At 34.9% G+C, this 25,736-nt stretch overlaps 1 protein-coding gene across 2 annotated transcripts in view; it reads right to left on the bottom strand.

The window, feature by feature from the left end:
- SNX2 (sorting nexin 2) overlaps nucleotides 1–25,736 on the bottom strand; it is a 60,288-nt gene that overhangs the window by 8,777 nt on the left and 25,775 nt on the right. For both annotated transcript variants that reach the window (XM_044263749.1, XM_044263759.1), the window contains 9 exons: nucleotides 24,058–24,221; nucleotides 22,660–22,726; nucleotides 22,272–22,315; nucleotides 20,769–20,910; nucleotides 14,056–14,134; nucleotides 6,716–6,791; nucleotides 5,629–5,742; nucleotides 5,281–5,374; nucleotides 3,669–3,874 (listed from right to left, as the gene is read on the bottom strand). In XM_044263749.1, the coding sequence (XP_044119684.1) occupies nucleotides 3,669–3,874; nucleotides 5,281–5,374; nucleotides 5,629–5,742; nucleotides 6,716–6,791; nucleotides 14,056–14,134; nucleotides 20,769–20,910; nucleotides 22,272–22,315; nucleotides 22,660–22,726; nucleotides 24,058–24,221 (986 nt within the window). The remainder of the gene's footprint in view (nucleotides 1–3,668; nucleotides 3,875–5,280; nucleotides 5,375–5,628; nucleotides 5,743–6,715; nucleotides 6,792–14,055; nucleotides 14,135–20,768; nucleotides 20,911–22,271; nucleotides 22,316–22,659; nucleotides 22,727–24,057; nucleotides 24,222–25,736) is intronic.

The following is a 25,736-nucleotide window of genomic DNA, read 5'->3' as shown; positions in this document are numbered from 1 at the left end:
TTTGGACTCCCCCCCCCCCCCGCCATTTATGTTACACGTTTGTATACAAACTGGTCTAGTTTAAACAAGGCTGCAGTTGTGAAACATTTTTCTTGGCCTATCAAGACACTGCGACTGTAATTTTAATTAATATTACACTGCGATTCAGTGAATCTGAAAGTATGTTGCTCAGGCTCCTGGAGTCCCGAAAGGATGGTGATTACTTATAGCTGAACAATGAGGCTTTTCAACTTCTTGGGAAACCCATCTACTGGGTTGGTTTAAAAACGAATTTGATAGATTTGGTAAATTCAGATTCCCTGCGAGAATTCTTTTTATCAAGAGTTCTAGTGCTAAACACATTGAAAACCATTATTGTCAACCCCTGTCCCTACTTTAGTGATTCACAGAAGGCCAATGCATGAGAATGCAGGCAACGAGTTTACTATTTAATAGTGCTAGTCAGAAAATGGAGTCCTGGAAATGAGAGGCCATGTTCTGTACAAAGAGGAAAATAGGTGTTTCCTGTATATAAGGCCAGGCCTCGGTAATACTGTAAATGGCTGAAATTTATCTTTCTTCAGGGTCCAAATTTCAAAGGGTCTTAGTTCCTTCCCCGCTTTGGCCCTATACTCTAAGTTTCAAAATTATCATCAGAAAAGTATTTTTGGATACGTGGATGATGCAGATGGTTGAGCATCCGACTGGGTTTCAGCTCAGGTTATCTCAACAAGGTTGTGAGATCGAGCCCTGCATCAGACTCTATACTCAGTGAGTAGTCCGCTTGAGTGTCTCTCCCTCTTCCTCTGCACACCACCCCCCACACCCAGTGCTTGGGCATATGCTTGCTCTTGCAAATAAGTATTTTTTTTTTAAAAGTAAAGTATGTTTGATATGATTAAAAAAAAAAGAGCTAAGTAGTAGTAAAGAGCTTTAAGAAATATGTAAGACAAAACACAAGAGAAAACTGGACAAAGGACATGAAGAGTTCACATACACACACACAAGCAAAATACAAATGGCTTATCATCTACACAGATGCTTAAATTCAAACTAACCAAAGAAATGTAAGCTTATACAAAAAAATACCTTCATCATTGGGTGAGAGAAGAAGCAACATGTATGCTGATGGGAGTACAAAGAAGTATAATCTCTTTGGACAGTAACATGAGAGTATCTATTGAAATTTAAAATTCATATACCCTTTGGCCAAGTGACTCCACTTCTAGGTATTTTATGCCCAAAGAGTTATTTTCAAAGAACAGTATTTACAACTAGACTGATTAAATAATGTAAGGTACTTTAATATGCTATCTAAAACCATGCAAACATAAAAAGAATTTAACATCTCAACATATCCCAACATGGACACCTCTAAAATATAAAGGATCAAAAAAGTAGGCAAAGTACAGTGCATCTAGTATGTTCCTTCTTCAAGAAGGAAGAGATGGAGGGAGGGAGGGAGGAAGAGAAAGAGAGAAATGGGAAGAAAAAAAGAGCCTTCATACGTGCATAGCTAATTCTGTAAAGACACACAAGAATGTAACAGCATCTGACAAAGGAAAGAGGGTCTAGCAGTCTTGGCTAGAGAACTTGACCTTTTTGGGCTGTTGGATTTATTATGTCCATGTATCACTTTTTCAAACACAAACGAATCAGTTTAAAACAAAAACCAAACCAAATGTAAAGAGCACAAAAATTCCCTGTCACACTATTCCGTAACTTCCCAACTCCTTGGTGCAGCTGACCTGGGTTGGTTTCAGCAGAAAACACAAAGCCAACATGAAAAGAGCTCAGTCAACCTCAAGGTATAGCTTGAGCACAGCTCTTTAACTTTTTTTTTAGTCGATGAATCACTAGTTCAGGTCTTTCCAAACTCTGTTCCATTCATGTAAAAAGATATTAAATGGAAAACAACTCCTGTTTGTATGAATTTGGAAGTCTCTAGATTAAACAAAGTTAAATGTTTTATTTTTTACTGAGAGTTCTGAGCATTTTAATGCTCTGTGAATCAGTAAGACAGGGATACTGTACATTATCTCCCAAACTCAGTTGATTGTGGTACCTCTTTTAGTGTCACTGTTACTCTGGGAAACATAAATCCAAGGGTAATTTCAGAAAATATAAAAATACACAGGAAGATTTAGGCAGCACGAGGCCTGCCCAGGTGGGAGCTCACCACCCCGGATGCTAGCAGGCCATTCCCACCATGGAAGTGTCCTCCCAGGTTAGCTCTTCTCAGCTGGCACTTCTCACAGACACTGCCCAGCTTGCCTTTGTGGACCCACAGTTATTCTGAAAGTCACTCAAACTTTTTTACAGCAGCCCTCATAATAGTGCAAATTCTGGAATGAAGCTGAGAGCGGGCAAGAGAGAAGCAGGAATCATTATTTGTGAACTGGATTTTTGTTTATCACAAGCTGCTGATATATAGCGAAGTACAATCTAATAACTGTTATCTACATTAACTTCTTCCTTTACAATATTTTATTTACTTGACAGAGAGAGAGAAGCACAAGCAGGGGGAGCAACAGAGGGAGAGGGAGAAGCAGGCTCCCCACTAGCCAGATGTAGGACTAGACCCTAGGACCCTAGGATCATGATCTTAGCGGAAGGCAGAGGCTTAACTGACTGAGCCACCCAGGTACCTCTATATTAACGTCTTCAAATAACTGAAAAGAAAAGTTAACCATCAGGAATATAAAGAGTAACATCTAACAGTAAATACAGGCAAAACTGGTAACTACCAAACCCAAGGTATCACCATTCTGAAGGGCTAAGAACCCTCTAGCAATAATTGTTACAATTAGCTTGAGAAAAAGATCATAAATGAATATGCAGTGTATCAATGTTCTGACTACAGATGAATATTAACTTGATCATAGACTTTAGTTGAAAAAATTCTGCATAAGAAAGCAAGAACAAGGTCTCATTAACTTTCAATAAAAGGTGAATTCCCAATTCCTCCACCCAATGATGATTAATGCTCATAACAATAATTAAAAGATGCAACAAGACCTTTAAGTACCTTCTGAAACACAGAATAAAGTAATACTTGGTTTAACTGTCTGATTGCTGGAGATACTTACAGAGTACCAATTTTTACTAGTTAACTCGATTACTCTCCCAATTACTCAGAAACTGAACTGTTTATTCTTAAACATTACCACTAGAGAACACAATTTATTATCTAATCTAGTCCCATTCCATCTATAAATACACAGTAACTACACCCTTCCGTGTATGCACAGAATGTCTGCTTATAGTCCAAATACATGCTAAAAGCCACCATTAAACATACTTGTGCACCAATCACCTCTGGTTTTGTTTTGCTTCCTATTATACCTTTACTAAGAGCCCATGGCTAGTTTCAGTTCATGCTACAATGAACAATAAATGCTACCACCTAGCTGTAAACTTATATATGTAAATATGAAAGTAAATGTTACCAGTTTTATCTTATTTGGCATTTCTTAGATCTCTTAAAAACATCAATTATATCTACTAAACTGTCCAAGTCATAGTAGAAGAAAACATCTGGCTATGAACCATCATTTTGAACCCATTATATGTACTGGTAGAATACGGAACTTAAACACTTAAATACATGCCTTACAGCTAACCAAACTGTTCCAAACCAAACCACAGAAGTGAGAAGAACTCAAGGGAAGATTGCAAATAAAGCTTACTTTCACTGCAGCAATAAGACGAATGTAGTCACTAAGTAGTTCTGAAAACATGTAAAAGTCAGCAAAAGCTTGTTCTTGATGTAACTGGTCTATCTTCTCCTCTACCTCTGCAAGCTGAGACAAAGCTCTAGATAAAGCAGTGTGGTCCTCAGAGTTACCTAACATGGCAGCGCTTTTCGCAAAGGCAGCTGTGTTGGCTGAAAGTTCTGAAACAGAAAGTATTCACTTTTAGTGTTCTCTAGTAAAGTTCTTAAATACTGCTGTGGTTTTTCTACCTTTCCCCTAAATTTTATCAGTTCCTATATCATTCAAATAATTATTTTAAAATAATTAACATAAAACAACCAGTCATTAAAATGCCTTTGGCATAAATGCCAAGTGCTCAGAGCTCTACTGAGAGTTAAGAAGAACATTAAAGAAAAACTAAGAACTACTGCCTATATTCCCAGGGAAGGAACGATGTTTAATAATTTAATATAACAATCTGCCTCCCCTTTCTTTCTAAAGGGCTCACTGCTTTTACGTATTCTTGCAAAAGATCAGATTTATTTTTAATATGGAATGCAACGGGAACACTTACAATCAATTCATACTACGTTTTTTGGTCTTTAAACATTTATTTGAAATTGAAAATGTCTATAATTTTTAATGAAAATACCATTTAGCTAACAAGACAAAAGTCAGGTAAGTTATATATACAATTCATGGAAATCTTATTTTTTTTTTGTATGTACTACAATGCTTAAACAATGCTCAGTAGAAATACTAAAAATTTCTGAAAGATTTTTGAACATTATCATTTCAGACACTTTGAATAAAGAAAAACAGATGTTTACAGAATATATAATGTCAATGACTAATAATACACTGCTCAGAAACTGACATTGCCTAGAAACTGAATTTATTTCATAAAATTCTCTAAGAACCATAAAACAATTCCCTAAGAGACGGTACAAATGGCAAAAGCTGTTATAAACTACTTTCAATAATGAGTGCACTGATGTATTTCTCTAATTGTTTTAACTAAAATGGATTACTGGAAATGGCAGTAAATTGCTTATTAAGTATTTTAGAAACCTAACATTAAGATCCTTGTATTCTTAAAAAAACAAACGTTTCATGGCAGAATTTAAAAAATCACAACTTAAATTTTCTATCAGTTTTTTCAAACTTGCCCTCCCCAGACTTTCCAATATAGTTGTTCAAAAACAAAGAAAATAATTCAGAGTATTCTATGAAATACAGGTACACAAAAAAATTTTAAAGATAAATTTCAAATATCAATTTTTTAATCTGTTATTTTTAATTATATCAGTTACTAACAAGACATCTTCATTAAACTATAAGTATGCTTAACAGAGTTAAATGAACAACAGTTTTAACCTGAAATTCAAAATATATTTTTACAAGCTCAGGATTTTTCTATTTCTCAACTACAAGTGAGGCTAAAGTAGAAAAAAAAAAATTAACAAGATTCAAATAGAAAACCTTCTCTTAAACTTTTGCTCTCCCTCTTCTATAGAAACCTTGGAATGTTCATTTTAATAAAATTTAAATAAAATATTTGAATTAACTTGCGGTGTTAAACACATAAAAAACAAGGCAAACACACCTTTTCTATGACAGACCAAGGCTTCGACACTAGCATGAAGTTTCCTAAGTTGCTGATCCAGATTTTCAAATTGTTGCTGCTTTTCTTCAAACCACTAAGAAAAAAAATGAAAAATGGAGCTAATTTAGCAAGAACAAACCACTGTAAATTAGGTTACCAATAGCAAGGCACATTCCTTGTTTTAAAGCAACAAATTAACCATGTATAACCATGGTAGTCAACTGATGTGGCTGAGAACTAAACTCAATAAGCAAATTAATATCCTATTTTCTACTTGTAAAGCTTTAAAATGCAATTGTTGGGCTCATTAATTCATCTCATTATTCAAGTCGAAAAATCAGCTCTTACTGCATCCGATTCATTCATCTTGATTGTCATTTTGTTGACAGCGTCGGCAGCCTTGTTCACCATCCTCAATATTCCTGCTCCACTCAGAGCCTGTGTGTTAACTGCTCTAGGCAGCTGGAATTGAATGACAAATAAGGGCAAACAAACCGGTTAAAAGGCTGGAGGTTTAACTGGGCACAAAAGGGACTGCACACCCCCACCAAAAAAAATTAAAAAAGAAAAGAAAAGAAAGAAAAGAAGAAGGAAAAAAGGCGGTTGTATTTTCTTCACTCTCATACGTTTCAATAGTGAGATCTAATTTCTCAAATACACCACTTGTATACTCTCAAAGGAAAACTTAAAAAAATAGACTTTCCATTTGCTTTTCTTCTGCACGTTTACATTTAGATGGAACAACACTCTGTTTGTCAAAATATATTAAGAAATTGCCAACTACCTTAACATTGACCACCTGTTCGCTTGCAGAAATAAACTTATTTATAAGAAAAGAAGAAAGTCTTGAGAAAAATCTCCTTAGGCTCAGTCAGGACAGTGTGATTCTATATTTTTCAAAAATTCTGGGATTCAAATAAATTTTTTTTAAATTCAAAGGGTAGTAATTAAAATTCTAAACTGTGACAAGTCCCAAATGTACCAAACATCTCAACTATAAGGGGAAGCATAGTGATAATTTAAGCTCTTTCAAGTCACAAATCTGCATTTCAGAACCTCAGTAAGAATATTAGAATGTAGACAAATGAACACACTCAAATGTCTATAAAAGAAGGCCCGAATAAACTTATTTCAACTTAATGCCTAAAGCAACAACTTGGGCACTAAGAATTAGACTACTTATAAGTCATTCTTCTAAATGTGGTTTAAAATTTTTGAAAAAGAAACTGATCATCCTATAATTATCAATGCAAAGAAGGTATTTTGGTAGTAATTTAAATAATTAAAGCTAATTAAAATACTAAGCCAAAAAAAATTGTTTTATTCCATTTACCAATCCAACTATTTACTGAACATATATTTTTACAAAAGTTAATAACAAACACAAATAATGAGAACATTCATATCATATAAAAATTTAAAGTAGAAATAATACCTCTGAACTTTCCAGGAACTGCCTTAAATCAGGATCCTGTAGTAAAGTTGGATGCTTTACTGTTCTTTGAAGATACCTAGATTTAAGAATAACATAAATAATAATAAAAATTAGGTAAAACAATATCCTCAGTCTGCCTTCACATTAATTTGTTTTTAGACTCTTAAAAGCAATTTAAGGATTAAAAAGCTTTCTATCTTTTGCAAATTCGTAATTATGTAAAAAGAGACAGTAGGTCGTGGAGGTGGGGGACATAGAAGGGTGATTAACTTACCAAACTTCACACTGCAAAGTATTAGAGTTGTAAAAGGGTACATGAATTTGTTGAATAATTTTATCTTTGAGTGGCATCACCATGTTCCCAGCTATTATTTCAGACTTCCAACATACATATCACGATACATATTTCAATCAACTATTTTTGATTATTCCTATTATTACCAAAACACAGAAGAGACTACCAGTTTTTTTCTTTTCAAATCAGCTTTGATCCTTTTTTGACAGTGGCTAAATTTTCTTTAAAATTCTACTTTTAAAAGGTTTTTGCTAAAAATTTGACTCCTTTTTTAAATACGATACCACATAAAATAAAAATGATAAGGGAAACATCATTATTAATCACTATTAGCCCAACTTTAGTAGTTTTCCCATAGCAGAAAAGCCAAATTCCCATCATCCATAAAAAATTAACATTCTTTCATAAAAAGAAAAAAGGCCCACCATTTAATGATTCTTGATTACTTATCTAATCCTATTTTTCAAAAAATACCATTCTTTCCTTAATGACTACATTTCAATTACAGTATTTTACTTCATTTAATGTACCTTTTTTCCTGTGGAACAAATATAAGCAGTAATTTCTTCAATCTCATTGTAAGATTATGAAATATGCCTGAAGTTTCTGAAAAACATTTGACTTCTATGAAGTCAAATTCTATACAATGGTTAAGATGAATATTTTATCCTGGTTTACACGTTAACTTCTGTTTTTATATATTTAAATAAATTCAACTTCAAGTCATTAGCCCACACATGAAAACATTATCACAGAAATAGAGCATTTAATAGATATGTGCAAGACAACTACACTGTGGCTTAAACAACTACCTATATTATCAGGCTAAAAATGAGATGCAACAGGAACACTAATTTTGTGTTAAAGAAATGTTGGTATCTTCCCACTGGAACTTTACTTACAATTTTAACACCCAAGTTCTCCAATACTATTATTTACTTGTGTAGACTGCATACGGCTAAGAGCAGTTTGTGTAAGCTATTTGTCGTAGAAGACAAAACATGTCATACCCAAACATGGAACAATCCCAGTATTTTAAACCTAAATGTAATTACCTAAAATGACTTATATTCTAAAACAGCTTTCCAAAGTGAGTTCTGTGGAATAGTCTTATGCAGTATTCCAGGGAAAACAATGTTTCTACAATCAAGACAGCCTGGAATATACTAAATACATATTCCTCTGAGTTATAATGGACAGTAGCATTTTTTTTTTAAATTTTATTTATTTATTTGATAGAGATCACAAGTAGGCAGAGAGGCAGGCAGAGAGAGAGGAAGGGAGGCAGGCTCCCTGCCGAGAAGAGGGCTGGATGCGGGGCTCAATCCCAGGACTCTAGGATCATGACCTGACCTGGTTTAACTTTGTTAAACCATATGTTAACAAGACTCAACAGTCTACAGTGTTTCCTTTTTCACCCTACCACAAACTAGTATTCTGAGGAATCATTTTGGAAAATAGTATTCTAGAAAAAAGACAAAATTTTACTTCTTAAGGGTTACACAGAACAAAGGGGAAATAACCATTTCTTTAAAAGTACTAAATTTACATCAAAATTAAGAACAGAAACATAGAAGATTTTTTGTTCCAGAGATAATTACCTTTTAATGTTTTTTTTTTCTAGGAGTGTGAGTATTTACACACACACAAACTCAGGTAGTTTGGTTTTCACAAAAATATTACAGTTATGCTTGTAGTTGTGTACCCTTTTACACAAAACAGTATGTTGTAGATACCTTTCTTTAGCATTAAATATTGTTCTCTAATGCCATTTTCATTTACCACATGAATTCTATTATATAAATGCACTATAATGTCATTATTTTTTAATACCACAATGACCATTACTTGCTTATAATCTGCAAAATGTGACAGTAATCACATTCAATGGAACTTTAGTCTTCAAAGCGGTTGTACCTAATGTGTCTACTTTGCTTTCAATTGCACATTTTAAATGAAAATTCCCTTTTTTAGGGTGCCTCAATGGCTGAGTCATTAAGCATCTGCCTTCGTCTCAGGTCATGATCCCAGGGTCCTGGGATTGAATCCCACATTAGGTTCCCTGCTCAGCAGGAAGCCTGTTTCTCCCTCTCCTACTTCCCCTGCTTGTGTTCCCTCTCTCTCTCTCTCTGTGTCTCTCTCTCAAATAAATAATAAATAAAATCTTAAGAAAAAAAAAAAAAGAAAATTCTAAAATTCTTTAGAAAGTGGTGTGTTTTAAAATCTGACAATTAAAGGAAGAGATTTGCATTTTTTTCTTCCTTCACATCAATCTTAGTATCATAATCAATTTCTGCATTTCTTACAGGCCATGAAACTATCCTTTATCTTCATAATCCTTATGTTCATATATTATGACATATGTGTATTTTTTCACTTATGTGTATCTTTTCACGTTTTTCATTTTCTAATTCCATTATAGTCTACTTACAGTGTTCTAATACTTACAGGTGTACAATACAATGATTCGACAATTCTCTACATTACCCAGTGTTCATCATAGTTAAGTGTCCTCTGTAATTTCCATCACCTATTTCACCCATTCCCCTACCTACCAGCCTACTCTGCTAACCATCAGTTAACACAGAGTGCAACAGTCTGAGGTATACAATTCAGTGATTCAGTACTTCCATACTCATCAGGACTAGTGCACTGCCTGATTTCCATCACCTATTTAATCCATCAGCCCACCCACACCCCCTCTGGTATCCCTACAGAATCTGTTTCTTAGTTAGTTCTCTCTTTTTCCTCCCCCCGTTTGTTTCTTAAGTTCCACATAAAGTGAAATCATGTCTTTCTCTGACTTATTTTTGCTTAGCGAAATACTCTCTGGTTCAGTCCATATCACTGCAAATGGCAAGATTTCATTTTTTTTAAATAGCTGAGTAATATTCCATTTTACACACACACACACACACACACACACACACACATCCCTTCTTTATCCATTCATCTATCCATAGTTACTTGGGCTAATTCCATAATGTGGCTACTGTAAATAATGCTACAATAACATAGGGGTACATGCATCCCTCTGAATTAGTGTTTTTTAATTCTTTGGGCAAACACCCAACAGTGCAATTCCTAGATCATAGGGTAGTTCTCTTTTTAACTCTTTGAGGAAACTTCGCACTGTTTTCCAGAGTGGTTGTACCAGTTTGCATTCCTACCAACAGTGTAAGAGTGTTCCTTTTTCTTCACATTCTTGTCCACACTTGTTTCTTGTGTTTTTTATTTTAGCCATTCTAACAGGTTTGAGGTGATAGTTTTAATCTGCAATTACCTGGTGATGAGTGATACTGCACAAAAGATACATTTTCAAATTAATGAGTATTTGTAAATACTCACCAAATTCAGTATTTAGGTCAGAGAGGTTATAGATATATAAAGGATGGATGCAGAACAGAGAGAGGAAAATACAGGAAGAACACATGAAAAGAGGCATGGGGCGGAAGAGGAAGAAAGAAACGGAAGACATAAAGGAAATGATGAAATGTTAGTATCACACTCAACAAGAGGTAATCAGTTGTAGTTGTTTTTCAAATTTGCTCCAAGGAAAGGTACTGATAAATTTAGAAGAATCACTGAGGGTTTTAAACTTCTATTTACTCATTGAAAATAAGACAAAATAAATCAGGCTATACAAAATTCAGAGGAAGAAAGTTAAAAATATTTCTCCTGCTTGAAACATGTGCTAACAATGAGATAACAGAAAGGCAGAAAGAGCCTGATCTTTGATGACATTCATTTGTTCATTCACCAAATATTTATTAAGCATCTACTACAAGTCACTTTCTGTCCTGAACACTCAGTGTATCAGCAGAAACTGTATTTTAGTAAGAGAAGACTGATAATAAACTATAAATACAATAAACACATAAATTATATACTATGTGACAAGTTGGCAAACGCTGTGGAAAAAGAAAGGATAGAACAATAGAGCAAATGTGATCAAGTATATAAGGTATGGTTGGTGGCAAGTGAAAGAGAAGAGGTTAAGAATGGAGCCAACCATCAGAAAAGACTTCACTGGAAAGAGGATACTTGAACACCGGAACTTAAAAGAGATAAGGGAATCAGCCATGCAGATACCTGGGAACAAAAGCTTTTCTGGCAGTGGGAGAGGCCAGTGAGAAAACTAATAAGGTGGGAAAATGCCTAGAATCTTTAAGAAGCTGCAAAACATCAGCATGGCCTGGAGCAGAGTGATCAAGGAGGTAACAGAGTGAGCAATGCATGTCACGTGTCACGTAAAGTTCTATAGGCAATTGGAAGGATTCTGGCTTTTACGGAGTGAAATGGGGAGGGCGATATATTATCTGATTTGTATTTCAAAACGATGACTCTGATTGCTGTATTAAAAGAACAGAGGTTCAAGGACGGAAACAAAGAGGCCAATTAGGAGTCCACTGAAGTTAATTCCAGCATTTGGACTAGTACTGTATTGGTTGAGAAATGGCTGTAATACAGATAGTGGAAAGAAGCAACAAGACTTCCTGATGAACTGGCTAATGCTAAATATTTCCTTATATGAAAGAGTAGACTAATTAACCTATGCTAACTGTTTAAGCCAAGCCAGTTGAATTTTTCCGTGCTTGCGGTGAACACAATCCCGATATATTGTAAGACAAGTAAAAACATATTCAAGTTCAGTAACTTGCCCCAAGTCACACAGATAGTGTATAGCGTGTAGTGGAGTATAGGCATCAACAAAAAAAGGATTCTACAACTCTTTCATGCCACTCTATACTTCTTTGCGTATATCTACAGAACTGGGTCCTCACCTATGAAATAAACACAATATGGTCTTAAGGAAAAATGTGAAGCACTCTCAAGAAAACCAAGAGGGATCTTATGGATACTCTTCCTAGAAGTAGTTTCTGGTTACTTTAGTAAGTCTAACTTTCTTAACCATTCCCCTTCTCTTCCAGTATTTTAATACTAGATGGTCATCCTTTCACTCAAGACAGTCATCTAGATTTTCTGAGTGAAACAAACAAACGAACATAAACTGGTATAGCATACACAAAGAGAAATACTTCCCTGACCCACTAGATTCAACTAGGTTGGGGTATTCCACAGATAAGCCTGTTTTCTAATTTTTAAATTTTAAGATATGCCACAGAAAACTGCCTTTAGAAGAAGCATTCCAATCTCTCTGCTTCTAGACCTTTACACTTATATTTTAAGTCATAACTTTTAATGCAAAATAAATTTCTCCCTTATATTACACCGTTCCCATTATTATTTTTTTTAACCTGCAAAGTCAACTAAAGTGGCATTTAACAAGTAACACTTATCACTGAAGAAACTACTCAAATATCCAGCAGGTCAAGTCTCAGTATTTCCTTACAATCTCCTCAATGTTTCCTACTACATGATGTTATGGTAAGTACTATGCAATGCATTCAAGTTGCAAGAAAGGTGAATGTAAAACCAAATTATATGTCCTTGGTACAATAAATCTTCATTAAGTTCCTTATCAAGCATGCCATCTGAAATATTTCAAATTTACTCATAGAAAAATAGGACTTGAAAGGTTTCTCAAAGGGTCATGGTTACACTTTCAGAAGAACTAAGCAAAATCAAAATGCAACATTATCTACCCTTTACTCTTAAAAACATTCAGTCTATGTGACCTCTTTCACAACATAAACAATTCTAATGCCTAACCTAAACTTCTCTTGATACAATTTAAGTCCTTTTCCTGAGTAACTGCAATCCTCACAGACATAATCTCATCTTTTAAGTCCTCTCTAACAGTAAGCTGCATATTTAGCTTTCTTATTATAAATCGTTCAAACCTGATTTTTCTGTGGCATTTTCTTAAAATGTATACAAATTATAACTAAAACCCAGAAATAAGATGCCTTAAAGGGTTTAAAAAATAATGTGTATTCTGGACATAAGTACACTACTCCTTAAAATCTGTCTGACCTTACCACACCCACTGATACTAAGCAGAAAGACAAAATAAAGAATAAGCAAATTCAATTAAGATAAACAAATCTGACTAAAGTAAGAAACAAAAAAACCCTATGAAGTTAGAAAATTTGTATGTCTAGGTGATTACCACCTTATGTTCTAAAAGCTGGACTTAAGGAGAGTTTCAAATTTATATTCTCAATTTTCAGCAAAGTAATTAAGGAATAAATGTTAAGATTCTGGGTTTAGGTTCCCTCTATTCATTTCTCTTTTTAGTCTGTGACACCCAAGTCTTCAAAACTACAGGAAATGTGTCAAGTACTCTAAAGGAAGGTAGAGCAAATATATCAGATTTTAAGTATACAGTCAACTCAATAGATGACTAATACTACTATGCACTCAAGTCAAACAATTATACAAAATTAAAGGAGGGAGCACAAACCCAATTTTTCATTGTGTTTAATAATGTTTATGAAGTAATAATTCAAAGGAAAAATTACTCTAGATTACCTATAATTAGCCAAATTATCCAAGACAGAACTTGATACAAGCAGAATTTCCTAAGAACCTACATAATATTAAATATTAAAAATCCAAATATTTTATCACTCTTTTCTTCCCATTCACAAGTTTCATAGTATCTTTTTACAAGCTTGGCAGTTTCTTACTTTTCATGTGGATGACAACTATGACACATAAATTCTTTTCTTTTTTTAAAAAAGATTTTAAGTATCTCTAGACCCACATGGGGCTCTGACAATCCCAAGATCAAGAGTTTCACATTCTACTGAGCCAGCCAGGCATCCCATGATACCTATATCTCTGACTAACTCATGCGTTTACACTATTGCTTATATCACAGCATACAAAAATAGGTATGATTTTATTAGATACACTATTGCTAATAAATATTAATCCACTATGAGGATTCATAAAAGCAGAACATAGTGTTGTGTTGTTAAAAGAATTTTCTTAAAAGTTTAAAGCACTCTTAGTAAACAGTCATGAAATGGTACTGTGAAAAAAATTAATCGTTAAAATACAGTGTGCCATATAATAGAATTAGACTCCTATTACTGAAAAAAAACATGAGTTATAATGCACAGCTGTCCACAATTACCTTTCAAGAGCTGCTCTCCGTTTCTCTACAAATTCAGTGGATGAAGAATCTTCTTTACCCACTTTGACCTTGGTCATGCCTTTGAAAAAAATTGAAAGACACTCATGATAATTTTATTATTGTAAACATCTTTTATAGTCATTTCGGCATAATTTAAAATATATTTAATATTTGAACTTGACCAAAAAATGCTCCTAAATTTATCATACTTCTGAGGAATTAAAACTCATGATACAGGGCGCCTGGGTGGCTCAGTGGGTTAGGCCGCTGCCTTCCGCTCAGGTCATGATCTCAGGGTCCTGGGATCGAGTCCTGCGTCGGGCTCCCTGCTCAGCAGGGAGCCTGCTTCCTCCTCTCTCTCCCTGCCTGCCTCTCTGCCTATTTGTGATCTCTCTCTCTCTGTCAAATAAATAAATAAATAAACTCATGATACACTAACATCTCAACTTGGTAAGTACTTACAACACAAAACTAGATAAAGCGGAGGGTGAGCTTTGTCTGCAGTCTTCACACCTGTTTGGGTTCCGCACCTGTTTGTTTGCTATACTCTTGGTAAATTAAAATGTGTTTGCGTTTCAGTATGCACAGAGATTCACATTAGCAAATTTAAGTTCGATTAATATTTTTAAAATATTTTATTTATCTGACAGACAAAGAGAGGGCACAAACAGGGGGTCAGGCAGAGGTAGAGAGAGAAGGCTCCCCGCTGAGCAAGGAGCCCTATACAGGGCTCAATCCTAGGATCCCAGAACTCTGAGACCATGATCTGAGCCAAAGGCAGACAGATGCTTAACCAACTGAGCCACCCAGGCATCCCTGTATTAATGTCTTCATTTCTTATAAGCAATATTAAGGTTCTTTCATTTGGAGACTAGAAAAGTTAAGTGTAATCCATGAGTTTGGTAAATGTTACACCAATGCAGAGTCTGAGAACAAGCTGTTAATCACTGCTGGTTCTGTGACACTTGAAAGAACAAAGGCTTTCATATTTTAAGAAATAAAAATCATGTTAATCATTTCTGTAATGCAGATGATTTTTTTTCCTTGTTTGCTCTTTCAACATCAATTCTGTAGAAATGAAGTACTGACATAGGCTACAACATGAATGAATCTTAAAAATATGCTAAATGAGGGTGCACCTGGGTGGCTCAGTGGGTTAAGGCCTCTGCCTTCGGCTCAGGTCATGATCTCGGGGTCCTGGGATCGAGCCCTACGTCGGGCTCTCTGTTCGGCGGGGAGCCTGCTCCACCCCCCGCTGCCTACTTGTGATCTCTGTCAAATAAACAAAATCTTTAAAAAAAAAAAAAAATGCTAAATGAGGTGTGCCTGGGTGGCTCAGTCAGCTAAGTGTCTGCCTTCAGCTCAAGTCATGATCTCAGAGTTCTGGGATTAAGCCCTGCATCTCTCTGCTCAGTGGTGTCTCCTCCCTTTCCCTCTGCCCCTCCCTGTGCTCATGCCCTCTCTCTCTCAAATAAATAAAATCTTTAAAAAATGCAAATGACACTACAGACAAAGGGCTGATATCCAAGATCTATAAAGAACTCCTCAAACTCAACACACACAAAACAGATAATTATGTCAAAAAATGGGCAGAAGACATGAACAGCCACTTCTCCAAAGAAGACATACAAATGGCTAACAGACCCACGAAAAAAACATTCATCATCATTAGCCATCAGGGAGATTTCCAATCAAAACCACACTGAGATACCACCTTACACCAGTTAGAATGACCAAAATTAACAAGACAGGAAACAACATGTGTTGGAGAGGATGTGGAGAAAGGGGAACCATCTTACACTGTTGGTGGGAATCAAGTTGGTGCAGCCACTTTGGAAAACAGTGTGGAGATTCCTTAAGAAATTAAACATAGAGCTACCCTGTGGCCCTGCAATTGCACTACTGGGTATTTGACTCCAAAGACACGTGAAAAAGGCCCATCTGCACTCCAATGTTCATAGCAGCAACGGCCACAGCCGTGAAACTATGCAAAGAACCAAGATGCCCTTCAACAGACGAATGGATAAGGAAGATGTGGTCCATATATACAATGGAGTATTACGCCTCTATCAGAAAGGATGAATACCCAACTTCTGTATCAACATGGACGGGACTGGAGGAGATTATGCTAAGTAAGTCAAGCAGAGAGTCAATCATTATATGGTTTCACTTACTTGCGGAACATAAGGAATAACACAGAGGACACTGGGAGATGGAGAGGAGAACTGAGTTGGGGGAAATAGGAGGGGGAGATGAATCGAGAGACTGTGGACTCTGAGAAACAAACTGAAGGTTTTGGAAGGGAGGAAGGTGGGGGACTGGGTGAGCCTGGTGGTTGGTATGGAGCACTGGGTGTGGTACATAAACAATGAATTTTAGAACACTGGCAAAAAAATTGTATTTAAAAAAATCTTCAAAAAATATGCTAAGGAGGCACATGGGTGGCTCAGTGGGTTAAGCCACTGACTTCGGCTCGGGTCATGATCTCGGGGTCCTGGATCGAGTCCCCATATCGGGCTCTCTGCTCAGCAGGGAGCCTGCTTCCCTCTCTCTCTCTCTGCCTGCCTCTCTACCTACTTGTGATCTCTCTCTGTCAAATAAATAAATAAAATCTTTGGAAAAAAAATATGCTAAATGAAAGAAGTTTGTCACAAAGGCCCATTCCTTGTCTAATTCTATTTATATGAAATGTTCAGGATAGGCACAACAACAGAGAAAGTAAATTAGTGATTGCATGGGGCTAGGGGTTTGGGGAAATCAGAGGATGATGGCTAAGAGGTAATAAAAGTATTCTAAAACCAACTGTAGTAGTGTGTACACACTCTGAATATACTAAAAGCCTTATATAAAACACTGAATTATATACACTTTATTATTATTATTTTTTTTAAGAAAGCTCTACACCCAACATAGGGCTTGAACTCACAACCCTGAGATAGAGTCACATGCTCTACCAACTGAGCCAACCAGATGCCTCGAATTACATACACTGTAAACGAATAAATTATATGGCATATGGATTATATCGCAACAAAGCCATTAAAAATAAGATTACATATTTTATTCTTATTCAGGCTGGTACATCTGGTAAATAAACGTATCACTCAATAATGTTTTGTTTAACATAGTTCTTCTGCAATACAACTTTGAAAAAGAAAATCCAAGCACCTAAAATTGTCTACTCTGAATGGACCAAAAGAAGTAGAGTGTTAATTATTACACATATTGTTTCTCTGAAGATATTTTACCACCATGCAGTTTTTGCATTTTTCCCTTTAAGGATCTTGTGCTCATGGTACTTTTCCCACAGGTAACCAATACAGGCCAAAGCGGCAAATAAAAAACACTCTGATCAGTTAACTCTTGCAACTTTTCAACTTTGTTTTTGCTCTTTTCTAAAAACTTAGTGAAATGGTGTTTTTTTTACATTAACTAAACTTATAAAGGGGTAACAACTGAGAGCTAATGAAAGAGTCCTCTTCCTTTAGGGGTAGTTAAAACTTTTCAGCAATGAAGGCAAGTTACTCTTTTACTATTCCTTTTTTGCTATCCCGCTTTAAATGTTCGTCACTTGAAAACCACTGCCTACATAATCAAAAAAGGCCTCCCTCGTTTCAACAGTTTCTTAGACAACCTATTCATTTTGATTAAAAAAAAAATGATGGTCAGTACAAAAAAAAGACTGCTTCTCTATTTGGTTGGCTGCCAGGAAGTTCACAGATCATTTTTTTTACCCACGTTTAGTAATTGTTCAGACTGTATACATATGCTGACAAGAAAATGTTAAACTTGACTTCATCTTATTATTTGACTATGTTTATCTTTCCTGCGAATTTCTTTATTTTGATCTCTTTTTTCTTTTCTCTTTTTTTTTTTGAACTGCATTATATGTAGTTGCCTCAAGTCCTTTCTGGAATAAAGTGGTCTAGGGGCACCTGGGTGGCTCAGTGGGTTAAGCCGCTGCCTTCGGCTCAGGTCATGATCTCAGGGTCCTGGGATCGAGCCCCACATCGGGCTCTCTGCTCAGCAAGGAGCCTGCTTCTTCCTGTCTCTCTCTGCCTGCCATTCTACCTACTTGTGATCTCTGTCTGTCGGATAAATAAATAAAATCTTTAAAAAAAAAAAAGGAATAAAGTGGTCTACCAAAAAATATTTTGAAACAACTCAATCCACCTTAAGTGTACATTAGAAGGTATACAGTAACATAGCATTATATTATTTTTTTAAAATTGGAAAGTTTTCTATTTGGGATAAAAAATAAAAGCAAACCATAACTGTATTTTTAAAAATATCAAAATTAGAGAAGGAACAAAATAGTGATTAAAGGTGTTAAGTTCTAGAGTAAGATAGCCTGTATTCAAAGTTCAGGCTCTACCTCTTAGTAGGTGAATGGAATGGGACATGTTATGTAACCTTGATGAATCTTAGCTTCCTGACACCTATTAGATAACAAGTTAACTTCATAAAATTGCTGTGAGGATTAAATGAGAGAATGCACATAAATTATTTAGTACACACCATAGTACAGTAAACTCTCAATAAATGTTAATTATTCCTATAATTTAATTGATAGCCTTACAATGTAATGGGCTATCTTGGCCATGTATGTGAGTAATTCAAACAAAATTGTGTGACTGTCCCTATTAACTCTCTGAAGGGTGTCAGAAAAGGATGTGCTTAAGATTTAGTTTCTCACTTCTACTTTAACTTTACACATGCTACTTATTATACTGTAATAATTTGTGAAAGGCTGACTAAGGCAAAATATTAGTTTGAAATATAATAAACATGGGCATTAAAATTTACTTTTTTTAATTTCCTGTTTTGGGGGGGTGTTCACTGTTTAAGGACGAGGTTAGCATGTTAACAAAATGAGAGAAATATTTTTTCCCTCTCCTATATAAAAATAGTTATACAACTAAAGTCAAAGGAAAAAAGATAATCATTTGTGATAAATGAAACTTAAGTTCCCTACACAGACAGAAGGATACCAAAAGATACCACTGCAGAAGTTTAGAAGAGAGAAGATTATTAACTAGGTCAGCAGTTCTCAAAGTATGGTCAGAATACCAGAAAGGTTTCTGAGACCCTTTTTTGTACAGGTATGGGGAAGTGTTCACCAAAGGCTATTTTCATAATAATATTAAACTACTGTCTTTTTTACTTTCATGAGAACTCAGTGGACATTTACCAACATGTGTACTATATCACAACAGAATGAATGCAGAAACACACATGAGAACATACCTATTTTCTATCAAGCTGGAAATTAGAAATTTGGAAGACTATAAAAACTAAAACAAAAAGCAAGCCACTCCTAAACTTATTTTGTCTTACCAATATTGAGTTTATTATTATTTCACATTTTAAAAAAGTTTTTAAAAAATTTAATTAATTTAAGGAAACTACCACCAATGTGGGGCTTGAGGTCACAACTGAGATTGAGTCATATGCTCTACCAACTGAGCCAGCCAGTGCCCCTGTAAAGTATTTGATAATTAAAAAAAAAATCACAGAGAATATAACATTTAAATAATCAGAATTCATTTTTATATTTTCTGAATAATCTTACATATAAAGACAAAGTATAGTAAATAAAAACTTGCAACAGAAAACACTGGGAAAGAAACTACAAAATTTTAAGAGATGACAGATGTCTTTTAATGGGACAATGGAAGTCATCCTCTTTTGTAATTTTCTGCACATTGTTTTTAAAAATTTTAGAAGATTTATTTCTTTATTTTTAGAGAGTGTGTGTGCGAGCACACACATGCACACAGAAGCTGGGGAGAGGGACAGAAGGAGAGGGAGGGAGAGAATCTCAAGCAGACTTCCCAATGAGAACACAGCCTGACTAGGGGCTTCATTTCATGACCTTGAGATCATGACCCGAGTTGAAACCAAGAATAGGAGCTTCAGCGACTGAGCCACCCAGGGGTACCCTCACCTAGCACCCTTTTAAAAAATAAGCTCTATACCTAGTGTGGGTTTGAACTCACGACCCTGAGATTAAGAATCGCCTGATCTACCAAATGAGCCAATTCTGCAAATTCTTAACTAAGCCTTTATTACGTGTGCAGGTAGATTTTTTTTTTTTTTTGAGATTTTCTTTTTTAAGGAATCTTTACACCCAATGTGGGGTCCAACTTATAACCCCAAGATCAAGAGCTGCATGCTCCAACTGACTGAGCCAGCCAGGCACTGCACAAGTAGAAATGTTTTTAAACATTAAATTAAAGATGAAATATACTAACATGATAGGTCTTAGAAGATCCAGACTGGATGGAATCTTCTTTTTTGGACACTGAATTGAAAGTCAAATACCTCCAACCCTTAGACATTAATATGGTACTGATATTAAATATCTTTTGAGTGCTACTCAGTAGTAATATGACCCTAAAATGTTAGGGTGTTCAACTGCTTTCAACTTGATAAATTCTGTCCCAATATTTAAGATCATTAGATTATATAACTCAAACCCTAAATTGATCCTATATAAATCAAAATCCTACAATGTTAGAAAATAAAACTATTAGCTTACACATTCCTTAGTTGATGAACGATTATCATAAATGGAATATTTATTAAACTCAGTATCTCTAGACATTATGAGTTATCACAATAATGAAAGATCATGATATTCTAATCTATATAGTTAAACTATAGTAAAACTTGAACTAAGTAACAAGTTTCTTTTAATCATTCATACTTACCTACTATACTCTTTTCTGGAGCTGGTGGCACAATATAACCAACATGTAAATACTTGCTTGCTAACTTGCTATGCAAACCAAGAAAGTCACTGAATCTTCTTTTCACTGAAAATTCACTCTTACTGAACATGGAAAGAGAGGTCTACAAGTGAAGAAGAGGTATTTCAGACTCTGAATACTGTCATTTTTTAGAAGTTAGTATCACACATAACTGTGAACATATATATATATATATATATATATATACACACACACTCACACTCTGGTTTATTTTGCAAAAGAATGTACAGTATCTCACTAATGTGGATGATATATTTCTAACTGAAAAAAACCTACAGTAACCTTGTTTTTTTTTTTTTTTTTAACAGAAGCTTACAAGGACAAAATGCTTGCTTGATTCTATCCTTGACTCATCTCATCAACTCTAATTACATTTATGTTAATCACTCTTAAATCTTTTCCTCTGGTCCAGATCTCCTCTGAGCTTTAGTCCAAGTTATCAAAATGCCCAAGGTGCACTTGCACTTAAATCTTGCTGCCACCTCAAACTCAACCACATCTCTTGCTGGAACATAACCTCCATGCAGGAAGGGCACTTGTCTACATTGTTTCCTACTAAGCCCTGGTGCTTGGAACAGAGCTAGACCCCATGGTAAGTGTTTAATAACTATCTGTTCAATGAATTAACAAATCTCACACCCATCCAAACTGTGCTGCTTTATCTCTGAGATCCCTCTAACAACCACAGAGATCCTCTAATCAGTGACTCAGGCATCTCTGCTTACATCCAAGCCCTACTGATTCTACCTCCTCCTAAACAACTCAAGAAGCCATTATTCATTCCTTCCTTAGTATAAAATATTACTTCTCCCAGCTTGTACTGCTGTAGATCACTCTCTTGTTTCAAGATCTAAGGCCTACAATCCTTTAGGAATTGCAAAGGAATTATATGGAAATCCTGACCTCTATTTTGCATTCCCAACTTAGTAGTCAGAAAGATCTCTTTAAAACAAAAATCCAATTGTGCCACACTCTTGTTTGAATCTCTTCAAACATTCTCCATTATATTCAGGATAAAGCCCAAATTCCTTAATGTGGCTGTTCATAACATAGGGAGGCCACCGCCAAACAATTTTCAGTAGGGACCGCTTCCTGCAGATCCTAGAAAGCACAATGATTTCTTGACTCCTGGCCTTTGTAAAAGCAAACCCTTTTGCCTGGAAGTAGCATTCTTCTCCTTTCTCCCTGTCCCGCCCCTCATGACTTTTGCCCACCTTTGTCTATATTAAGTCCCTGCCTGCATACAGTCACAGAACACTTTACTTCTACTTTAGAGAATTTACACTTAACAAACTGCTCATAACTCACTGTAACTACTTAATTGAAATCTCACTGGACGGTAACCTTTGTAAAGATAGGAAATCCTTAAACCTTAATCACTGTTGTAAGCTCATACTACACACGGTGAGGGCTCACTATTTTTTTAAAGGAGCAAAGACTCACCTTTGTTGTTACTCTATACGCCATGTAAGCATTCATGCCATCACCTATAAGAAAAGTCAAACAATACTACTAAAAATAATAAGCTTAACCACACACTCAAAAAGGCGACTATGTGAAGTAATATGCTGACCGACTTGTGATTGTCAATTCATAATGTGTATATATATTAAATCACACTATGCATCTTATATATAAAATTATTTAATTATAAACTCCATAAAGCTGAAAAAGAGAACAAAAGAAAATGAGAAGCAAAAAAGCCCCAAACGCTTGAAAAAAGAACTATTTCAATATTTAACACTGCACTTGATAAAGAAAAACAGGATACTAACAAACAAGGTACTTATCAAAAAGAAGCAAATTTAAAATACAGTAAATATTGACCCACCAACTTTCTCTGGATCTGATACACCAATTTCTATATCAAAAACATCTCCATTTGCTTCTTCTTCAATCTAGAAAAGGTAATTTTTTTATGTTAAAGATTCCAATTTATGTAATTGTTATAACACTAATAATTTCAATTTTACCATCTATCTTTTATTAGGGTCGCTGTCATAACAGTTTAAAAAGACACTCAGCACTCGGTTTCTGAAAAACAATAAAGCTTCCATATTTCCTTGACAATATTTAAACAAAAACAAAACTCGCACAGACAGAGACAATAAGAAAAGGATCATCTGGAGAAGTTACAGAAAATTTTGTGTTCTCACAACTCCTCAAATTTAGTTTTCTGTAGGAATACTGAGGAATTTTGTTGTTGTTGCTATTCTCTAAACTGAGTCTTCATATTCAGATCATTAAATTAACACCTCCATTAATTTTAATATTAACATTCCAAAGTTCTATCTCTACTCTTTAATGACCAGGAGGTAGCCATTATTTTTGCTGGTAGAACCCTAAATATCTGTAGAAATAACTACACTTAGACTCTTTAGCACAATGATTTCTCCAATAACCTAATAAACAGATGCTGTTTTTGAAGCCAATGAAAGCATTATAAAGTTCATTGAAAAAAGCAGTAAGGAGGAAAAATGATAATCCTATAAGACTGCAGAGAAGCACTTTTTAATGCCATTATAAATAAGCAATCCTAGGAACAGCTCTGCAGGAAAGTCTTGTTATTTTCAAGAAGAGAGCAAAGAAATTGTTAGAACTTGGAACTATTTTAGGGTAATATTAATAGCCTAGGACTGTCTAAAGAAAATGAATTTTTCTAACCACAATCTTTTCTTTGTAAATAACCTTTTTCTTGTATGGATTTTTAAGAAACTAAACCATATTTGAATTATAACATAAACTATATAAATCCTAAGTATATAGCTTAGTAACTTTCACAAACACCATCATTATTCACAGGAAGGCCCTCTTGTGCTTCCTCTCCGTTCACAACCCATCCTATACCCTGCCAACATAACCACTAATATTTACTGCATGCTTCATCAAAAAAAATTACTCAAAATGTTACTTTATTAAAGTTTTTAAAGAACTTTCATACATTTTTCTCATTTGACTAACAGAAATATTGAGAGTCATAAATAAGCATCATGAGATCACAAATGATAAAATCCTTGATTTAAGGAGAAAAGTAATGTACCGAAGTCACTGGGTTAAAATGTGATGAAGATAAAATTAGAAACCAAATCAGCTGACTTCTTAGTCCAATACCTTTCTCCCAAGGGTCTAAAGGCTTTGATTAGAGATTAGGAATAGGAGAGTGATGCTGGGTGGGGGAACAAAAAGCTTACTATTTATATATCAATTTAGAACAAACATTTTCCCATACCTCCTCCCTGGATCTATCGAAGATAACAGGAGCAGACATACTCTTGGATTCAATTCTGGGAGCAATGATTGTAGTAGGGGTCACAGGTGTGACTGCAGGAGAAGGTTCTGAAGACAGGATAGGTTCCCTTTCTGGACTATCCAGAGAAACTTCTTCTGTGGCTTCTAGATACAAATTAAACAAGTTAGTTAAGGATACTGATAACAAACCCCAATAACCTATCTGCAGTTAATGAGTTATGGAAAATATTTTTAGACTGCCCACAAAAAATATCAAAATAATGTTATTTAAAAATAATTACTATAAGTAATTTAATGAATCCTTCCTTAGTTGTTCATCAATACTTTAAAACCAACAGTGAGGACTGTTGATTTTAGGAAGAATTACAGAAAGTCAGCTTAATTATCTATACTAGTGGTCAGGATAAAGCTAGCAGGAAAGCAATGAATGTGGATAATTCCACATTCATTTGTGCTGGGTCTGTAATATATCTTTTGCTTGGGGTAACTTACCTTTCAAAACTGTTTATTCAGGCTAACATTATGATTATTTTATACATACAAACACAAATTTTATGGCAATAGGCTGCCCAGAACTATCCCAGTTGGGATTAAAAATCTGTTATGGAAAATCCACAAAGTTAGTAATCTAAAGCAATTAACTGCTAAAGATTCCTTAATATTAGTTGAATACAGGAGTATGACACAAAGCAAACAGCTGCTTAAGTTTCAATTTAAAATGCTCATCCACTTGAAAAATTTAGTATTAAACATATTTAAAATGAAATCAAATCAATAAACTGATCGTCTACAAGCTATGTAACATTGTGCTAAATGCAATGGAGAAACACAAAGAAACATAAAATATCATACCTGCCCTCAGGGAGTTTATAATCTAGTTGGGAAAATAAGACACAAGCATGTGGAATGTTAAATAATAATAAAAGACAAATAATAGCCAAGAGAACAATAAAAAGAATGTTACAAGACATTTAACTGCTTTATGAACTACAGAACAAACAGTACAATTTAAGATGGGAGACAATACTTTAGGCTGGGGGAAATCAGCAATAGTTTATGAAACTGATCTGAGAGTATCTGAATGGGTAGACAAAAAATGGAGGAAGAATTCTAGAAAAATGAAACAACAGCACAAACAAAAAGCAAAACCAGAAAAATAAAAATTACATTCAGTGGCCATAAAGAAAACCACAGTTCTGCAGGATTATAGAACTGATAACAGGAAAAGAAAGGCAGGGCTATAAGGGAAACAGAATCAGACCGGTGGTTTCTGACCTGAGGTTCTTAGATTCCCAGAGGTTTGGGAAGGTAGTAATGGCAGTCAGTGATCCATTTTAATACCTCAAAAAGTATAGCAGTAACAACATATTTACCTGAAATAAGGTAAATAATGTTAACATTTACATTTAAATGTAAACAGGTCAACATTTTATCAATCTACGCTCTTACTGGTTTTCTTATGATAATGAGATCTCCTTACTTGACATAGGTCTCTTTGTATTTTTATACTAAACCAGAAATCTTTCCAACTGTGGTAACCAGAGAAGAAAAACAGATGAAAGATATAAAATAGACAATTACACAATAAATGACCCTAATATAAAAAACTAAAAGCTTTCAGGCTGTTAAGACGGCTAGTATTTGTTTGTTTTTTAAAGA

Source organism: Neovison vison, chromosome 1, assembly GCF_020171115.1.
Source record: "Neovison vison isolate M4711 chromosome 1, ASM_NN_V1, whole genome shotgun sequence".
Taxonomy (NCBI): Eukaryota; Metazoa; Chordata; class Mammalia; order Carnivora; family Mustelidae; genus Neogale; species Neogale vison.
Note: the sequence above shows the minus strand (reverse complement) of the source record. Positions and strands in the feature narration are given on the sequence as shown.